Source organism: Pyxicephalus adspersus, chromosome Z, assembly GCF_032062135.1.
Source record: "Pyxicephalus adspersus chromosome Z, UCB_Pads_2.0, whole genome shotgun sequence".
In the NCBI taxonomy this organism is placed as follows: Eukaryota; Metazoa; Chordata; class Amphibia; order Anura; family Pyxicephalidae; genus Pyxicephalus; species Pyxicephalus adspersus.
The window spans coordinates 51,889,612-51,911,171 of NC_092871.1; the positions used below are offsets into that span (position 1 = coordinate 51,889,612).

At 39.0% G+C, this 21,560-nt stretch overlaps 2 protein-coding genes across 2 annotated transcripts; one reads left to right on the forward strand and one right to left on the reverse strand.

Moving 5' to 3' along the window:
- Positions 1-1,626: 1,626 nt before the first annotated feature.
- On the reverse strand, positions 1,627-10,432 carry IMP4 (IMP U3 small nucleolar ribonucleoprotein 4). Its single transcript, XM_072430233.1, has 9 exons — positions 10,324-10,432; positions 8,292-8,400; positions 8,138-8,221; positions 7,158-7,267; positions 5,466-5,598; positions 4,846-5,000; positions 4,124-4,218; positions 3,810-3,883; positions 1,627-1,781 (listed from the first exon to the last, which is right to left on the reverse strand). Exons 1-9 carry the CDS (start codon positions 10,324-10,326, stop codon positions 1,669-1,671), a joined length of 876 nt encoding a protein of 291 aa, XP_072286334.1. The 5' UTR covers positions 10,327-10,432; the 3' UTR covers positions 1,627-1,668.
- Positions 10,433-10,435: 3 nt separating this feature from the next.
- Positions 10,436-20,747, forward strand: VMA22 (vacuolar ATPase assembly factor VMA22). The gene is made up of 6 exons (XM_072430234.1): positions 10,436-10,513; positions 11,566-11,791; positions 12,537-12,640; positions 17,906-18,021; positions 18,550-18,711; positions 18,923-20,747. The coding sequence occupies exons 2-6, from the start codon at positions 11,663-11,665 to the stop codon at positions 19,039-19,041; spliced, it is 630 nt and encodes a 209-aa protein (XP_072286335.1). The 5' UTR covers positions 10,436-10,513; positions 11,566-11,662; the 3' UTR covers positions 19,042-20,747.
- The last annotated feature ends 813 nt before the right edge of the window (positions 20,748-21,560 follow it).

Consider the following 21,560-nt stretch of genomic DNA (forward strand, 5'->3'; position numbering starts at 1 on the left):
GATATAAGCCATGAACAGGCCGGTATACACGTGTACATTGCTAGTTTATTGATTGTAATGCTGTGGTTATTCCATCTTAATTGGTTGAAATGGTCCGCATAATACCATGGAATGTAAAAAAAAAAAAAAAAATAGTTAAAACCGCAGTACAGGATGGCACATATTTCTTCTATGAATACTCCTACAGGGGATTTACCTAATGATCCAAAACTTATTAATGCACTGAACAATTTTATAAGAATTTATATACCAAAAATAAAGTGGAGCCATCTCAGGCTTCATTGTGCTTTGACCATGTTCCCCTGCCTACATTAACGGAAGACCAGATTGAAGTTCTTAATGCAGAAATTACAGAGCAGGAATTAGGAGGTGCCATCTCTTCCCTAGTCAATGATAAAGCACCGGGGAGGTGCCAACTAATAAAAATGGTGACTTTTCCCAAGCTGCTGTATCCGCTTCTGACGATTCCGATACTACTGAAACATAAGGACATTCAGGATCTGTGCAAGTCCTTTCTGAATATTTTATGGCAGGGGAAGAGATTCAGAATATCTATCACTAAATTATTTCTTCCTGAGCTGGAAGGTGGAGTTAATTTCCCCAACATCTGCCTATATAACATAGCATCTAATGTTTTACACGTGCTTGACTGGCTAAGAGAGACCTCATACTATTCAAATTCTATTTTGGAATAAGCGCTGGTTTACCCCTAATGCTTAACAGCACTTGTATATAAACCTTTACAATATTATTTACAATTATAAAATTCTGCAAAGCATATATGTCCAATCCGGCTGGTGATTGACCACGATAGATTTGATAATCCAATGGCCATAACACCGTAGTCTATTGCGTCCATATATCCACATTTACAGACGATATCTCTCAAACCACCCGCAGACTCTAATGTCCGTGGTTGGCAGAGAGACTTTGACATCCCAGAATACATACTCTGTAATGTGCAATAACGTATTTTGTATTAATATTATACTTTGTTATGTCTACCTGTTTTTCTAAAGTTTATAAAAAAAAAAAAAGTTGCTAAGAGCGGAAACCCCGAGTTTCACTCAGGGTAGCTAAACCAATGTAAAACAATAGAAAAATGGAGCCTTACTTGGTCTGCTAGCGTCCTCCTTCGCGATCCTCATCTTCCCGGTGATGTTGATGCGTGCAGACGTTGTGTTGGGGGAGTGGCGGGAAATTCAAATCTATTTGTATTGCATTCAATACAAAATAACTGTATTGAATGCAATACAGTGGATTTATATGTGTAAAAGCAGTACATTGTCTTTCATGAACATTTATTTTACAGTATAATATATGTATAGTATTTTTTTTTTTTTAAACATTTTTCTTTTAATTTTTTCTTTTTTTATGTATTAAATGTATTATTTTGACATGATTTTGTGTTTTAAACTTTTTTATACTCATACTATTATATTGTACTTTAAAAAAAAAAAAATTCATGAAAAACAACGTACCGCTTTCAGACAGAAATCTCGACAGAAATGAACCGCCCAGGAGGGATATACTGCATAAGTGACCCAGTTCAAAATGTTCAATTCTGATTGCAATACAGCTTTAGTATTAAAGCAAAATAAATAAATAAAAATAAGACCCTCAAGATGTTTAAAAAAAAGGAAACTTTATTTACAGACACACGTGACACTACTCAACACTGAGGAATTTTCTCTTCTTGGCGGTGTTGGTATATGGGTGCCAGCGCCATTCCACCTCTGCCGTGTTCTCATTTTCTAGCGTGCCTAGTTTAATCATGTACACTGCAAAAAATAAATAAATTTACAGGTTTATTGATCTGGTGACAGCAACATCCTATTTTTACTTTTTTTCAACACAATATATACAGTTAGGCTTATAAATATTTGGACAGAGAACATTTTCTAATTTTGGTTCTGTACATTACCACAATTAATTTTAAATTAAAACTTTTAAATTAAAGTTGAACTGCAGACTTTCAGCTTTAATTCAGTGGGTTGAACAAAAAGATTGCATAAAATCATAAAATGGAAGGAACTAAAGCTTTTTTTTTTTTTACACTATCACGTCATTTCAGGGGCTCAAAAGTATTTAGACAAATGACTCAAAGGCTATTTCATGGGCTTGTGTGGGCAATTCCCTCCCTATGTCATTATTAATTATGCAGATAAAAGGCTTGGAGTTGATTTGAGGAGGAGTGCTTGTATGTGGAAGATTTTGCACAGACAACATGCGGTCAAATGGGCTCCCATGCAGGTGAAACAAACCATCCTTAAGCTGCAAAAACAGTAATCCGCAAAATTGCTACAATATTAGGAGTGACTAAATTTACAGTTTGGTAATCATGAGAAATAAACAAAGCACTGGTGAACTCAGCAACGCCAAAAGACCTGGATGTCTATGGAAGACGACAGTGGTGGATGATCACAGAATTATTTCCATGGTGAAGAGAGACCCCTTCACAACAGCCAACCAAGTGAACAACACTCTCCAGGAGGTAGGCGTATCGATACCCAAGTCTACCATATCATAAGCCTCAAGAATAGAAAGCCTATATTGAACTTTGCTCAAAAACATCTAAAAAAGCCAGCACAGTTCTGGAAAAACATTGAAACCAAGATCAACCTTTACCAGAATGATGGCAAGAAAAAATTATGGAGAAGGCGTGGAACAGCTCATGATCCAAAGCATAGCACATCATCTGTAAAACATGGCGGAGGCAGTGTGATGGCTTGGGTGTGCATGGCTGCCATGGCACTGGGACACTAGTGTTTATCCATGATGTGACACAGGACAGAAGCACCCGAATGAATTCCGAGGTGTTCAGAGACATACTGTCTGCATAAATCCAGCTAAATGCAGTCACATTGATTGGGAGGCGTTTCATAATACAGATGGGCAATGACCCAAAACATACAGCCAATGCAACCCAGGACTTTATTAAAGCAAAGAAGTGGAATATTCTTGAATGGCCAAGTCAGTCACCTGATCTGAACCCAATTGAGCATGCATTTCACTTGTTGAAGACTAAACTTTGGACAGAAAGGCCCACAAACAAGCAGCAACTGAAAGCCGCTGCAGTAAAGGCCTGGCAGAGCATTAAAAAGGAGGAAACCCAGCATCTGGTGATGTCCATGAGTTCAAGACTACAGGCTGTCATTGCCAGCAAAGGGGTTTCAACCACGTATTAGAAATGAACATTTTATTTTCAGCTTTTTAACTTGTCCAATTATTTTTGGGCCCCTGAAATGAAGTCATTGTGTTAAAAAAAGGCTTTAGTTCTCATATTTTCATGCAATCTTTTTGTTCAACCCACTGAATTAAAGCTGAAGGTCTGTAGTTCAACTGCATCTGAGTTGTTTCATTTAAAATTATTTGTGGTAATGTACAGAACAGAAGAAAAAAGTAGTCTCTGTCAAAATATTTATGGACCTAACTGTAACTAGCTTCATAAATTTAAGAGCAAACATTGTTTGGACCATGCTTCTGTTGTTGGGTTTGGTTCATGCAACCTGAATCACTTTAGAGTAGATAGTACTACAGCTATCATCAAAAAGTGAACAATAATTGTTCATAAAAAACATATCTATGTCTATGGTCTATGGTTAGAGTCAGGGGGATCTCATCACCATCTTCTGGACTTGATAGCCTTTCTTGAGAGATATTTCACTTCCAGGGTAATAATCGGTCCTCACAATATAGTGTTAATCAAACCCTACCCCTACTCTACTCTGCACATACAGTTTCTAAAAGATAAAAAAACCACTTGATTGTGTAAGAGGTAGCATTTACTTTTCTTCTTTCATACTTACACTTCATCTCAAATCGTGGACCAATCTCAGAAAGTTCAATATTTCGATGATCTGTTTTTCTGTACACATGGTGCCTAAAACATGAGAGCACTGCTAAGTAAATATAGTATATACACAGGTGACACTGCTACATATTAACCTTCCTACTAAGAATTTTTGCATTTACCCAAACTTTTTTAAAAAAATATTCACTAAACCAAAACATATATCAGAATATATATTCTAAAATTTTAATAAAATCATAAAACATGCTTTTCGTGAATATACCAGATACTTAAGCAGTACAGTGATCACATTTGGCATTCTCAACATACCTAAAAGAGATAAAGTCGTCCTTATTAGCAAATGTCATCACTCGCTTGCTCTCTTCTTTTGGAACAGGAAACAAATATTTCAGGATATTAGAAACCTAGATGGTAAAAGATGCATTTAATTTCAGACGTTGACCCATATCTAAAATTAATATATAGACATTAAAGTTATTACAGCTTATTAGCTAGCAGGTGGAACCATTGTGTGAGGTGCAGGTAACAGGTTTTTGGTCCATGTGACGGGTCAGAAAACTGCTACGGTTGGCAAACATTGAAACAATTGGGCACCTAGAAAGGCAAATATAGCCCATCTTATTACAGGAAATTAATCCTCACAAATGACCGTTTCCTTATCCTCCCTAGCCTAAGTAGCTGCAGCCTCTGAGAAGTAATAATCTGCAAGAGTCACAGCATAATCACTTAAATTGTCCAAACCATTCTGTGGGAAGGCAGTTTAGCTCAGCTTACTTTGCAGTCCCTCTAAGACATGACTTAGCAGTCTTCTAATCTTTAAAATAAACACAGGAGAAGGAGATGTGGGAGCAGAATGGGAGCTGTCCAAAGAACAATTTTAGCATAGCTCAATCCCCATTGTTTAAAGCTACAGATTGCTTTTAAGCTCTTCTGCTGTATGCTAGGAATATGTAATTAACGGACTGTCCAAAGATGACCACATATTCCTGTTAAAATTTGTTGTGTGTGATATTTCAAGAAAGCAGCCTTACACGCTGTCCAAGCCGGGAAGTGAAATTGTGAAATATGAGATGTGGATAAGCTTCTGACATGGTGCCCAGGTCCGGAATATCATGCCTCATGACCACATTACACAGGGTAAAATATGCTGTAGGTCCAAATGGAAGATGGCACACAATTAATCCATCTGGAAGAAAATAAAAATCTTATCATTATCATCTCATATGATCAATAATTCCAATTCAGAACATTACCAAAAAAAAACAGAAAATTGCCCAAAATATCATGCTGCCATACACATAACAGAAAGTCACAAAAAATATAAAATAAAAACATATTAACAACCTCCTTGTTGTTATCATCTGCACCCCTAGGGCCATTTCAGACCTCAGGTTGCCCACAGGTGAGCCATAGCTTTCTAGGAGCCAAAAGGTTAGGCATAAGCTAAAAATATGGATTTCCTGCTGTGGTGTGATGGATAACATGATTAGTGAGACATTTAGGCTGTTAATCCCTGAACAAATTTGAGCACGGATAACCTAATTGAAAGGCTCATTCCTATTAGTGTGCTGTGGCAACACACATGTTGATGTTCCTGGACTTAAATTATTGTTTTTGTCATATTCAAAGGAACGATAAACAATAAACTAACCTGGCATTCCTCTGTGCTCATGTACAATGATGAGGTCAGTAACTTCATTGGCTTTACATGCTTGCACTAGTGCCCCCACCTCATGTTTTCCTCTGTTCATTCGCTGAGCATTGGGAAAGACAAGCTTCATCTCCTAAGGTAAAAATAAAAAAAAAATAATTATACCCCAGCACTTCCTTTTATGAAGACCAATTCTACCATTTTAATTTTAGCTGTCATTCCAAACAAAGAAACGCTACTCACTGCCTTTTACCTGATGAACACTGGTCCCCCTTGTACTGCAGAATAAAAGCAGCCATAGGCAAGAATGTGACATTGAAATGTAAACTGTCTAGGAATATGTGAAACTGGGCTCCTTTAGTAATATGGATCAAATATACACCCCAATTGTAAGTCCTTGGTAGAGTTCTTTTGCACATCAATAAACAGGGTGTGTGTAAAATTTGAGGGCATGACCAAGTCAAGGTGAGTGTGCCCAGGAAGAATGACAAGCATTTATTACCAACAACAAGGAGATAATAATGACATACAAATAACAGCAGCAACTGGCCCAGAATATCAACGACATGAAAATATCAACAAAGTGCAGTAAAGAGACAAATCAAACCAATAGGCAGATTTCCAAGTAGCAGGTACCCTAGTGACAAAAGATATGTCAGGGACAGGAAGATTCCCCATTATTACAGGTAGTCCCCAGGTTACATATGAGATAGGGACTATAGGTTTGTTCTTAAGTTGAATTTGTATGTAAGTCGGAACAGGTACATTATTTTATTAAATGCAATTAGGACAGATGTTTGTCTCAACATAATATAAGGCAGCGTGGTGCCAGTTACTATATAAAATCCCCACTGTGAGCTAATCACAAAGAAAAAAAAAACAAAACTTTATTTTATGGAGCCTAGACATTCATTAACTTCTGGAGCAAGCTGTAGTTTGCCTGGACAACTGCAGTTTGTCTTGGTCATCAAAGAGTTACAAGATGTTACAGATCTTAAGATCTCCCACAACCTCAGCTCTGTTTAGCAAAAGATTTCTTCTGCAAGTCATGCAACCCCCCCCCATCAAACCTCCATTCTGCACACAAACGAGCAGGGAATCCCCGTTTGTATCTAGGAGTCATCCGTATGTCGAATGCCCTTAACTCGGGGACTATCTGTAGGTAGCCCATTGACAGGCTTCCACCCCAGTAAACAAGTATGATACTTAAACCAGTTCCCAAGTAGTAAACTAGTGTCAAACAGGTATCCCTGCGGCAGGCATATTCCCCAGTAATGGATACCCCAGTGACAAGCAGTGTCCCATGGAGGCAAAATTCTTCAGCAAAGAGGTAACCTAAAGATAGAAATAAGATAGGCACCTACCACAGCAAACGAATGACAAGCCTGAACACCAGTGGTAGGCATATTCCCTAGTTATAGATACCTTTAGTAACAAGCAATTACCCCAGAAATGGCCAAATTTCCCCAGCAACTATTAGATCAAATCAGAACAACATACTTTGCTCCTTGCTACCCACTGTCAGTGTGGCAGTTAGGAGTCCCTGGTATGACCACAGTGTCCACTGCCCTTGGAATATTCCTTGACATATCAGCAGACCACAAGTTGAAAACACTGGTAATGTAGAAGCCTATACCGGTAACACTCTCAACAACATATATTTTAATGGACAAAACCAAACAGAACTTGTACCTTCGCAAACATTTTTAATCTGGAGCTTGGGTCCCTTGACGTTGTAATCATGATCTTTGGATCCTCAACTCCGGCCCATTTGTACTCGTCATCCACATGAGCGGCGACCCCTTGGAAAAATGATGATATGGTGAGCCCAAAAAAAGGTTCACACATCTATATCGAATGATGTATTACAAATACTTGTCACATATGTCACCTCATCTGTTGGTGGGTATATTGTTCCCTAAAGCTGTAAAAGTACACATTCTTCTGCTTATGGAACATCTTACGGCCAGAATATATGATAGATATGAAAAATTCACAGACATATGGGCCCCTTGGGACCCATATCTTTTGTCTGCCACTAATATGTTCCAGCATAAAACTACTAATCTTCATTATTGAAAGGACATCTCTGTTTTATTGCTACCTCGTAACCAGGTTTATTTTGTGTTATTCTACTTTCTGCTGAAATCTGTGATACACTGTAATTTTTACAAGAGTCATACATATGTTTTTTATTCCTGGTTATTGTTAAATTATTACTGTGTATTTCTTGGCTACCTTCTTATACTTGTTGTTACTTTTTATTATTTGGAAAAACTTGATAAAAATACAATCTTTCAAAAAAGTACACATTCCAGCATCCCCTGAAAACTAGTATTAATAGCCTCCAATGCCCAGCCTGCATTTCTCTCGTACTGATGGTGTCAATTAATAGTTAGGCTGTAGTCATTCTAGTAGTCTTAGGTAACATATCTCTAGCCTCTGGCAGTCTCCTATAACATTCTTCAGTCATTAATATTAGCAGTATAATGTCCACACTCTCTATCCTCTTCAATTGCATCATCACATCATCGCCCTTCTTTTCTTCATCAGTGGCCTGAGCTGAGGTTCCCTACACCTTGTAAGCTGAGAACCATTGCACAGTAGTAGCTCTGCTATGTTCAAGTCTAAATAACTTTAGGTGATCATATGCCCCTTTCCTGTGTTCTTACCTTCACCACCTTCATCATCAAACTCAAGCTGCTTCTGTAGAGAAAGGGCCTCCCTGCGGATCTCTGTGGGGATCAACCGGTTTTCTGTGGGAAAAGACACAAGTTCAGTATTTACATGAATAAAGTGTTCTGTGTAATCCTGGTGTCCACAAACCTTCTAAAGCTTTCTTCAGTCGCTGCTTTTTGTCCTCTATACTGTGTAGTTTGGCTTCTTGAGCTTTTCGGTAAAGGTACTCCCTCCGTAATCGAGCCTCCCTGCGGATCTGTAAAGTATCACATAAATCAGAATTAACAATCATGTGTTCGAGTTTGGACTCAGAAACAGACCCAACAAATTCCAACAAGAGAAAAAGACTGTTTTTTTTTAAGTCCCTGAGTTATAGAGAGATGAATGCAACTATGTCTGTACTGCTAAATAAGACCTTAAGAGGAAAAATACAGAAATGAAACACATCCCTACACTCCCAGCCTGCAATTGGGCAGTAAAGAAGCAGCACTGAACTCACAAGTTACATCTTTGCACTCCTGTCAGCAGGCATCCATGTCAATACGTTTACATCATGGAGAACACCACACTGGCCCTTGTTGCTGCTTCTCCCTCTGAACAGGGAATTAAAGGGGCTGAAATCAGGTCACACTCAGGTATTAACACTAGCTACATTAAAAAAAACATTATTTTTAAGACTGCATTTATTGTTATTTCCAGGAACCCAGTTCCTTGCACAGCAGTGCTGGTTCCTTGGTTATTTTCATACTGGCAGTGGTTTCCAGTCCCCTATGCCACTGAACTGCTGCCTTGGGGGAGATGCTACATAGAGGCAGAATTAACCAGTTGAGTGCCACTCCAAGCCAAATCTGATGTCTGTGGTTCATAGGATTGCTTGAGCTTGCTGCTTATCTGACCCTGCCCCTGAAGCAGAACTAAACCCCTTTTAATATAAGAAGAAAAAAAAAAAGGCAGGTCCTTTTCGCAATGAAATAACCTTCTTGCCTGATTGCAAATTGTAAATACACTCCTATGTCCAGTTGTACGGTGCCAAAATCTTCTTCTTTGTTTTGATCTACAACCATCTTGATTGATTGGGCCGGAGTGATATAATGAGCTGAGGATCTATAGCGGTAAGCGTTTTATTGCAGAAGGGACATTGCCTGTTCCTTTCTGCAACAAAGACCTGTCTAACAGCTGTTTTTAAAAGTGTAACTCAAGTTCCACTTTTAGGTTTGCATGATCGGGTCCAGTCAATATTACAGATAAGGCCAGGCAATGTCCCTTGAGCAAAAATTCATCCTACCTGCCTGATGGTTCTGGGTTTCTAAAGTTAAAGCTGAACTACGCATGTGCAGCATCAGGTTTGGTTGCCAGGGACCCCCAGCAATCCTGCCCCCCCATGCATGTGTCAGGAACAATGAACTCCCCTGCAGTCACATCATCCCAGCACAGCCAAATCAAGATGGCCAAGGACTGTCTGGAAGAGGAATAAGGCTGGGTACACAAGTGCAATATTTGTTGCTGGAAAGGGGTCTTTCATGATCCTTTCCAAAAACAAAAGACTGCATAATGCATGAACAAGTTCTGTACATACAGCACCGTTCTGCTCTATGGAGAGGGGAGGAGGGAGAATGGTGGAGCGGCACTCCGTTGTGCTCTCTCCCCTTCACTTCAATTACAATAATTTGTTGCTTTGCCGGTAAAGATCTACGAACAACAAGTCTTGTACAGACACCAGATTCTAGTCCGATATCAGCCCTGAGGCAAATATTGGATGAGAATCATCTGACTTGTGTACATGATGGAATGCAGATAGGGGAGCCATGCAGATCTGGCAGCAGGCGGTAATATGGGGCCCTGGACTCCTCACTGCTGCCCCCATTCATTTTCTATGGGGCTCCTGCGAGTAGTAAGGAAGCGATACCACACCGCCTGGGTGAACACAGCCTAATGTCAAAAAACAGAGCCCATTATGTATTTTATACAATGCGCTCATGCATGATAATTATTCTGGGTATGGGGATCACAGTCTCCATTGCAGTATAATGAAGTATAACGCAAAGATGAGGCCAGTGGGGAGTAGTGTAATAGTCTGCTCCCGGGACACACATGGGTAAGTACAGGCACACTGAGCGTCGCTCCAGTAAATTCTGGGTGTGTAATCAGGATATAATGAGTATTTCTCGGAACAACTCACCATGATGGTTTGCCGGAGTCCACACGTGGCAACGATCAGCACACGCTCACCGTAGCAGGCCAATCAGAAGCACACTTCCGGTTGCCCTTACTAAACATGGCGGATGTTTCAACAGGAAGTAACCCACAGAATGTAGTTCCGGGCTGAGAAGGTCACATGAGAGTTGCAGGTTGGAAGGTACAGCAGGAGGGTGAGTGATGTGGTGTCTGGGGGATCATTTTAGGTTGACGTCATTTCGAGCTGTACATCTCCAGAGACACCGAGAGCTCTCCCGAGGCTGGACAAGACGCCCGTGGAAAGTGCTGTTCATGTCTCATGATATTCATGGCCATTTTAATTGGGTTTTATGTAATGTTTGGGGTTGTATTTTAGGAAATCCAGGAACATTTTTTTTATTTATTGTTATTAATATTATTTATTTATTTTCCATCTGTCAATGATCCCATAGGGAAGGCTTCTTCCTTTTTTTTTTTTTTGTGACACCTTTATATAAATAGGGGTCACCTGTATTACATGAATAGCTCTGATCCTTCTACACAATACTCAGAATTGTCTGTGTCCTCTCACTTCCTGCCCAGGATGAGGGCAAATCCCCCCAACAGGGATACCGACCACTATAAGAACCAGACAGAGGTGCAAACCCCTTACTGCTCAATCCAGGACAAGATTTAGCTGGAGTTGGGTCAAAGAGACAAAAAAGGGAGCTCCCTGGATAATTTCTTGAAAATGCCACTGACCCAGCGGCTATGTTGATTACACTGATTTCCAGGAGGTAGGCAGCCATGCTCATAGCATTTTCAGCAGGAGGTTCACAATCACAGACGTTTTGGTAATAGTGATACAAACAACTTTATTTACAGCAAACGTGAATGAAAAGCTGTCAGTACCTAACTTCTGTATAGAAGGAATTTATTGCACAAGGTTCCTGATGCAACAGACGACTAAACTCACAGCTGATCAGAAGAAGAACAGAGAGAACCCTCATAAAGCATAGTCCAATTTAATCTTGCAGGGAGTAAATTCCCTCCTGATCCCCAGGTCAATGTTGTACAATCGTATCTCCTATTCATAAGGACAGTCAGGCATGTTTTGTACCTGTAGAACACATTCAGCCTCTTTTATGAAATTCTAGAACTATCTCTAGGAGACGACTCGGACACATTTTATTAGCTCTTACATCAGAGACAGAAGTATGGGATAAGATTGACATTTTAACCTAATTTATATCTGATTCCTATACAGAGTAAAGCTGGGTAGCACTGGATCTTCACCCTGCTTGTCCCAGGACCATTAGCCTTTCCTCACCTTGCTGCCTTCTAATTACTAAGCCCAGAACAAAATGGCACCAGACACAAAAGAGACCCTTTCTGGGGTGGGGGAGAGGCTGGATCATCTATTGCTTCAACTAATGGATGATTTGGAGACTCTGAAAGAGAAAAGAGAACAACTCAACAGCCTCATAGAGAAGGTATGTGCTTTGTATTCTACCGGGTCCCAATGTCTTATTCCTCCAAGATGTGACAACTTCCTGACAAATTGATTGATTACATATTTAATGAGTTTCTCTAGCATAGCTTTGTAGATTTAAAGCTTTACCACCTTGTTGGCATTGTTGACTTGTCTGGGCTACCCAAAAATCTCATATTTCTGTTAGTTTCAATAGTGACTGTTCCCCAAAAGTTTGTATTTGTTTCATGTTGCATAATTGCATAATAGTTTTTCATTGTGATGTCCTCACTGAAGAGTTTGTCCAAAAAATTGTTGTCACCAAGACAGAGAGGGAGGGAAGAATCTAAGATTTTGAGTTTAGATAAAATCTTACAATGACTGACCACTGTATAAGAAGGTATTATTTTATTTGAATACATATCCCTCTACTTCTTGTGTCTGGAGAATGAAAATGAAGAGTTACCCTCCTCAGTGGGATATGGACTGAAAAAGTCCTTGCCAGAGTTTTACCCTTTCCTTTCGTATGCAAACATAAATAAATAAATAAATAAATAAAAAAAAAAACTGGTTCTCCTTTCCAGTTTTGACTGATTTCAGATAAGGGTTTAGACCCAACACACTGACTTCAATCACTGATCACTTATAATGTACCGGTACTTAAAGGTGTAAAATTACTGAGCTTCCTCCTTCTGGTCTGTAAATCTTTCCAGGGAAACCTATACCAAAACAATCTGTCCTTAATATATGGGTCACCTATTTTTCAGGGATGGTTCTTTCTCTCGCAGTCACGATATTCTATGGGGAATAAATTTGTATCATCTCTGCAGTATAAACAAGACATGGTTCCCTCCATCTGTGTCCAGACCAGGTGAGCTGTAAACATTTATATTTACATACTACATATAGAGCTCTATTTATAAAACCGGGAATCCAACATTCCTTCAAACATTCCCTGGGGCTCCCTTGCTGCCGTTAAAACACATAAGCCTGGACTCTTCCCACCAGGGAATCTTTTAGAGAATGTCAGATTTCCTCTTTTATCCATAGAGCGTATTATGGTTATCCTAAAAATGACTGAATTAAAATTAAATTGTCAGTATACATATAAGCATTATATAAGCCTCGGGTCTTTAATTCTGCTTTTATTGACACATTGAATGTGACACCAAGAACACAATAGTATCAGTATGGTCAATCAAAGCTGTAAACAAAATATAAAAAAATAATATATTTATAGTTTCTGTGTTCAAAAAATTTCCAAAAATGTATTTGAATAAAACATCAGAAATTATAGATTTCCTATTGGATGGGGCAACACAGAATGTTATAAGCAACAAGGATGGAAGCAAATGTGTCATATTAGCATGCAAAATTCATGAGTATCCATAAAATTTCATAAATCACCTCTGCAGGTTCACCTCCAATTATAAGATTTAGGAATCTAAAAATCTAAAACCGAAAGCACATCATCTTGAGCAGTTTTGTATTTTTATTATTACACTATTTATATAGTGACAACATATTGCACAGCTTTTTGCATAGTCATGTCACTAACTGTCTATCAAAGGGGCTCACAATCTAATGTCCCTACCACAGTCATATGTCATTACCACAGTCTAAGGTCAATTTTGGGAGAGGCCAATTAACCTACCGTATTTTTCGGACCATAAGACGCACTTTTTTTCCCCCTAAAGTGGGGGGAAAATCAGGGTGCGTCTTATGGTCCGAATGCATATTTTTTTACTTACCTGTATCCCTCATGGGCGGGCACAAGTGCCGCACGCTGGATCTCAGGGGAAATCAAATGAATTTTTTTTTTCTTGTTTTCCCGTGCGGAAAACCTGGTGCGTCTTATAGTCCGGAGCGTCTAATGGTCCGAAAAATACGGTAATTGCATGTTTTTGGAATGTGGGAGGAAACCAACACAAACACAGGGAGAACATGCAAAATCTGTGCAGATAGTGTCCTGGCTGAGATTCGGACTTGGGACCCAGTGCTGCAAAGGCCAGAATGCTAACCATTAACCCACCGTGCTGACCAGGGTACTAATTTGTTTTACATTAAAGTAGAACTAAAATTAAATTGTAGAAAATGTCAGGTAGGTTCTTGATTGCAGAAGAGATGGACAATGTCCCTTCTGCAATAAAATAAACGTATCTGCCTAGTTGCAATTGATTTTCTTACATTTATGTCTCCTTGCTCCATTAAGTGCATCAGCATTTTCACCTAGTCCTGGGTGTGAGATCTTCAGGAGTTCATTAATTTCTGGCAGAAAGCTTTGCCAGGATCATTTATTGAGCTGTCCATGCTCAGCTCTGTGTACATTGAAGAAAAGATTGTGAACAGGCAGATAAGTTCATGTTATTGCACAAAGGACATTGCCTATCCCTTCTGCAAAGATGAACCTATCTGCTCAGGATTTTTGTTTTTTCTATTTTAGTTCCAATTTAATGCCCTAGGTGGTGCGCTCTTGGTGTTTTGTTTTTTTTTTTGTTAAAATAAAGTGGACATTTTTCTTGATATTTATGACAGCACAGTGATATTTTTATGCGTGATAGTATTTCATGGTAAAAATGTTCAGAGAAGGATACAGTGTTCTCCCCAGAAATTTTTTTTTTCAGCCGGGTGGTGGGTAGCTGTAGCCGGGCGTTAAAAAAGTGAGTGGGGAAAGACACAGCAAATTTAGTGTTCCTAGTTTTTGCCATAAGTATCCAGTAACCCCTATTATTGTGCCAGTGTTTTACCTAACCCCTACTCCCCCATCCTTTGTTTCAACTTTCTAATGCCTGGCTTGTTAGTATGTCCAATTTTTCCATATTATGCCCAAACTGTCCAATGCTGTGTATTTTGATCCAACTGCCTAGTGTTTCATGTTTTAAGAGTGTAATCCCTTGTAGTAGTGTAATAGTCTGATGTGGTTTAGTTCACAATATCAGTAATAAGCAGCCCACAGGCACCTGGGATATGTGACACAAATATTCCAGGAGGCTGCCGATTTACCATTCATCCCTTACCATCATGGCAGTGGTGATCCTCCCTCAAAAATGGAAAAGAAAAACAACACGTTTTTCCAGGTATATAAAAGGGGAAAGTTAAAAAAGTTATTTCTTTATAGGTTAAAATGTGTTGATGCTTTAAGAGCATCGTGCATGTGATAGCAAGATGGTAGTAGGACAGCCAATGTCCCCTTCTCATCACTGCTCATATTTTTTTTTTTTTAATTTAAAAACTTTAAAAAAAAAATCTATTCGCGAGTGTGCGTGTACAATGACATCATGGGCAGCATAGTGTGATGGCTGCGTGTGTATAAAGACTGCTTGTCATATTCTGCAGCCTAACAACTCTGTGTTCAAACCTTCTCCTAAACCCTTCGTTGGAACGACTTGACAATTTCATTGTAGACAGGGGACCCTCATAGCTACTAGTAACCAAAATTTCTTTAAAGAATGTTAAGATATGGGGGTAACAAGTTTTAAAACTTGTGAAAATTTTATATTGAGATTGCTGTTTCAAAAGGCAAGTGCATCTTGGAGCCCAAAATTAAAAATGCAAATTTTCACAAAACTATATTTGTAATATAGGGTAGGGTAGCACAGCCCTTTCTGCTTCTGTTCTTTGAACCCCATTTTCTCTGGAATGTGGAGGTGCAGGAAAAGGAAAATGTAGGTGCAAGTGGCAAACGTTAATAAACCCCCCTAGATGTTCATTAGCATGGCATCATTAAAACATAAAAAACTCAGCCCATCAAAACACCCTGCCCTGTTACACATAACTGTCCGCTTCCCTACCTTGAACCATAATTTCGCAAGAACAGAGAGGTGCAGGTAAACAAAATTATAGGTGCAAGTGGGTGGACACTTGTGGCTAACTCCCTCCCAAACTTTCATCACCATGGCATCATTACAAACATAAACTCTGCACATCAAACTCACCTCCCTGTTACACTTGACTGTACCCTACCAGTACCTGAACCCCAGCTTTTGTTTTGATGGGCAGAGTTTTTTATGTTCTAATGATGCCATAGTGATGAAATTTTAGTGGGTGTTATCCACACATTTTTCGCATCCACAGAATTTAGGGTTCAGGTGTTAGAAGTGGGCAGTATTGTCTAACAGAGTGGTTTGTTTGCCATAGTATTTACATTTTAGTGGGAGGATGGGGTAACCCAAAGGTGGCCCCCTACTGCACTTACATTTTTGGGTTTGCACACCCCACTATTCTATGGAAATCGGGGTTCAAAGAAGAGAAGCAGACAGGGTAACATAGTATGACAGTTATAGATTTGTGACAGGTAGGTATCAATTTAAAGACCCCACCCCAATGGTGCTTGCTATGTAAGTGGCCCTGGGGGTCCCCAATTTGTTTTTTCAGTTAAGACTGCTAGGCGCTTTTGCTTCTGAAACAGTAACCCCAATGTTTTATTTTCTTTAAATTCTAAAAACCTGGGGGACTGATTTTGTGGTTGCTATTAACCTCCCAAGCGGTAAGCCCGAGTCACACTCGGGGTAGGTTACTGAATACAGTGCTTACCTGATCCACCGGCGTCCCACGTCGCCCATCGCCGCGATTCCTGTCTTCTTTCTTCTTCCTCCGGCGTCTTCTGCACCCGATGAGTCACCAGGGGAGTTCCCGGTGACGTTAGTGCGCGTGTAAGTTGCCAGCGGAGCAGGGCGGACAATTCAAAATCTATTTGTATTGCATTCAATACAAAATAACTGTATTGAATGCAATACATTGGATTTAAATGTGTAAAAGCAGTAAAATGTTTTCAAGAACATTTATTTTACAGTATATATAATAGTATGAGTATAATTTTTTTTTTAATTTAAAATATATATATATATATATATATATATATATTTTTTTTTTTAATTTATTATTTTTACATGATTTTGTGTTTCAAACTTTATTGTACTAATATATTATACTGTAAAATACATTTTCATGAAAAACAATGTACCGCTTTTAGACATATAAAACTGGAAAGAAATGTACCGCTAGGGAGGTTAACTAAGAGGGACCTCTGTGCACCCTGAAAATTTTAAGTCATTAGGACATATGGTTTAGGACAGTGGTAGCCAACCTTTTGGACTTCACGGACCACGGAATCCGGATCCCGCATGTGCGGGGAACCGTGTGTCACTCAAAGGGCAAGAAACTTCCCACAGAAAGATGTCAAGATTGTCAGAACCCGCCCACTCTCCCATCGCAGGCTCAGACCTATTTACCAAACATCCTGGGGGGAAAGTAGTGCAGGGATGTGGACGCAACAAAGGTAATGTCCATACGGCTGACATGATCAGCGGGGTAAGGAGAAGGTTGGCGACCACTGGTTTAGGAGATATGAAGGTTTGTACACAGAGTTGTAAGGCTGCACAATATGTCATGCAGCATTCACATACACTGCTATCACACTGTCCTGATGACACACACTCACTTGGGCGGATACATTTACAGGCAGCTTTTTTTTTCAATATAAAACATAGCAAAGGTTTGCACCTGAAAACAGAGCAGCCTCTCTGTTGTCCATTCAGAGAATTAGAGCTGCGGAAGAAAGCCGGGTGTGGGAGGTAAGGCAGCTGGGCGCTCTGCCCACTTAAAGGGGGCTGGGGAGAACTATGCGGGATATGTTAAAATGCATAAAAACGAATTATTATGACATTTTTATTTTTCTTCATTCACTGCTTGTTTCTAAAAATTTCCATAATATGACTATTAGTAGGCAAAATTATTTAGTTTTTATCAAGTTTTCTAAAGAATTTTATCATTTGAGTCATTGGGCCTGATGTATTAAAGTTCTCCAAGACTAGACTATCATTGGAAAACCTAGGTGATCCAGCAAACCTGGAAAGGATTTCTGAGAAGTCAATTGCTATTATTTGGGAAATGTTTTTTAATTTGGACCAGATCTATTCTGGGTTTTCTGGGTCACCCAGTTTCACTTATAATAGTCTATCTTCTCCAGTTTTGGAGAGCTTTAATAAATCAAGTCCATTGTGTTAACATTTGTGCTGCTTGGGAACCTGTTCCTTTGCTTGTTTGCTTCAAGCTTGTATTCTTTCTTCTAGTTTTTATAAACAAGACTTTGTCTCATTGATGACCTGTCCTTTTTTCTGCACTACTTATGACTTAGCACTTCAGAAGATGGTGTGACAATGTTTCAGGTTGAAAAAATTGAATCGGAGCAAAGAAAATCTGTGAAAAGAGCAGATGCTCGAGAGGTTAAGACAATCGGAGCAGTGGATCAAGGTAAGTAATAAAATGTATACTCCAGTCAATTGGAAATAAACATTTAAAATTAAACGCCACACAAGAATGTTCTGACTTGCACATGGTCAAGAAAAGTGAGCACTTTATAAACAATAAATTTGTAAAAGTCTGCCGAACAGTTTATTGTGTAATTGGGCTTTGATGGAATCGGTTTTTGCCCAACATATACCACAGTTACATACCTAGCTACTATATACTATGCCATCCCTGAACTAGTAGGTGGTGGTTCATCATCTTGTATTGCCGGTTAGCCAGCTCGCTGAATCTTTTCTCTTTATCCTGTATTTACTAATACTGAGCTTGTGAATATGCAGCCAGGGTGTGTACTGGTCCAACAGTGCCCTCTGTGAGCATAAGGCACCTTTCTGTCCTGCAGGCACAGAAACAACTAGATGACAGGAAATTTGCTGACCTTAGAACAGTTGGGACATATCCTGAATAGCATTAGCAATACAATACTTTGAACTTTTTACTAATATTCAAAAATATATTTATATTCTTTTCCAGTGGTGAGACACCGGGGCCAAAAAGTAACAACAGAGATTCCTAAACACCCAAAGGTTGAAGTAAATGAAAAACAGAAGTCGCAGCCTAGTAATGACCCCTTGCGCTGGTTTGGAGTGCTTGTTCCTCAAAGCTTGCGCCAAGCACAGAGTACTTACTGCCAAGGTGAGCCAAGCCAAGCTTTTTTTCCCTTGCAACAGCTTTAGATGTTAACTTACTTATCACTTTCAATTCTTAACAATGGTAATAGTGGTCAGGAAGGCAAAGAGAAAGTGTAAACCCTAATAATAATAAGCATGTGATGAACAACAGACAGCCATGTGAACTGGCTTTATGTGACAAGTCAAATAACATCTTTTCATGCCGTTTTCCCCAGGTATCCAATTGGCTGCTGAAGTTGCCTCTCTACAGAACAGCATCAATGAGAACCGCAAACAGTATCAAGCCTTACTGACTGATAAACATCAGCTACAGTCTCAGGCTTTCTCTGCATAGTTCAGACCTATTTTATGTCTATTTATCATTTTCACCTATTCCACCCTACAAAATGTTGACTTTTGTAGAATTGTTTAATCTCCAACCTTAAAAAAAAAAACAACGTGTGGCTCTCTGCTTTCCTCAATGTATTCTGTGATCTGAAATCCTTCCTGCATCACAGATTTCTTCTAAGCACCTCTAAGACTGTTCATGTTAATTATTGTTCATTTTCCTAATATCAGACTTCTTTTATAAGCTGTTTCTTGAATCTTTCTCATAAGTTATGTACAAACCTGCTTCATTTTAAATCCACTGCTGTATATATTTTATTGTTTTTTTGTCTGAAATTTAAGGTGGATGTATTCAATTAAAAGCATTTTTTATGCTGATTAACATCCATCATTTATTGTCGGAGTTATTACTTGTATACAGCACCTGCCTTGTGTCTGGATGTTTGGATGTCTGATAAAATCTGTCCAATGGTTTACTTTACAGTGTGGTTACTGCTTACTGGGTCCCCAATTTCAACTACTAGGTGCCCACTAGCATTATTAAGGTTTGCTTTTGCAAACACCTGAAAAAATCCTTGGGAACATTTTTTTTGATGGTTGCAAGTTTCACGGGATGAAGGCAGTAGACTAGGCCAAAGAGGCAGTGGGCTAAATTATGCTGGTTGTCGGTTGTCAGAATGCAGATGTCTGTCTGCAGAAATGAAAGAAATCCTTGGGGGGGGGGGGGATAGAATCTTTAGACTGAATGTGATTTTTTTATTGTAGGTGGTTTTTATTATTTTATTCCACAATATTACATAGTAGGTTGGGTTGAAAAAAGACACAAGTCAATCAAGTTCAACCATTAGGGAAATAAACATATCCCAAATAAAAAACCCCATAGGACATAGTTGGTCCAGAGGTAGGCAAAAAAACCTTGGTATAATTTGCTTCAACGGGAAAAAATTTCCTTCCTGATACCATGAGGTATCCGAATGTTACCGGGATCAACAGTCACTGTTATTTTTACTTTAAAGCCTTAATACCCAGTTATATTCTGTGCTTCTAGAAAAACATCCAACTTTTTCTTAAAGCAATCTATAGTAGTTGCTGAAACTACTTCCTGAGGGAGCTGATTCCACATTTTCATAAGCCTTACAGTGAAGAATCCCTTCCTTATCTGGAGCTTAAACTCCATTTCCTCTATTTGCAAAGAGTGCCTTCTTCTTCCTTGTAATGATCTTAAAGTTAATAGTTGGGAAGAGAGTTCTCTATATGGACCGTTTATATATTTATACAGAGTGATCATATCCCCCCTTATACGTCGTTAAAGTGGATACCTTTTCACAATGTGCTGGTAGCTTTCTACTAGAAATGATGGTTGTAAAATGCTGCATGGCGATATATGCTACAGGAGATATATGCTGTCAATGTGCACACCAGTGTGAAAGCAATCATTCTTGGGCCAACATTTGTAGTTACTCCTAAACTGGTGACCTGCAAAGGCTTTATAAAGTGTCCCCAGTGGACATTTTTGTGTTCTATAGTTTCTCATTGATTCTCACCTGAAATGTTTGCCATCTATTTACCTTCACTGTGTATTTAACATATAAAAAATGAGGATTGTAATGAGCTTGTGTACACTAAACCTCTGTGTATTTTGTACTGAAAATATAGATTTTATAATTCAGTAAATACTGTATATCAATAAAGATTTGCCATCATTTTACTCCACATTGTCACTGCTTTCAGATAATTTGTATATTGTTGATCTCCAGGCACAAATGTGCATTTTATCATATGTACAGGGGAAAAAAATTCCCAGGCAAATGAGTGAAAAGATAGGTAATGTATGTACTCGTACCTGTACTATGTAGTATATAGGTTACTCATTACAACTCTTTTCACATTCTAATTTGAATCCATTGCTTTGCCTGCTGCGGCTCAACTACTGGTGACTTCAGTAAAAATAATACCCACCTTGAGCCATTTTCTTTCTATAAATCCCACCTGACATTCCCAATGAACAGCTTATGGAACAGACACTCCCAGTAAAAGTATGTTTTCAACTACAGCAGCTTAGCATATAGACAGATTTTATTTTCAAGCAGCAACAATACGCAGCATGTTGACAGTCATAACTTTGTACCTAATAAAAACATAAAATTGTTACGTAGATTCACCTGGAACTTTTCTTTCCAGGGCCAGGGCCACCCTTGGTATATTGATTGTGGTGGTTTGAATTACCCTATCAGCCTCTCATATTTGTGTAATCATGATAGTAGGATTTCCATGACTGGAGATACATTTTTTTACATTCCTATAGCAACCCTTCAATAAATATGATCACTTAGGTCTAGTAATGGTCTACAAATTGCAGAATTCTCAATGTCTATGCATTTTTTACTGCCAACACATCTGGTGCGAACAGACCCAAAATGGAATGAGGCTAGTCATGGAAAGGAAACTCTTCTGGACAGGACATAAACACTCATGCTGCCTTCTCCTGAAGAATACAGTACTGATTTTTGCACCACAAAAATACAA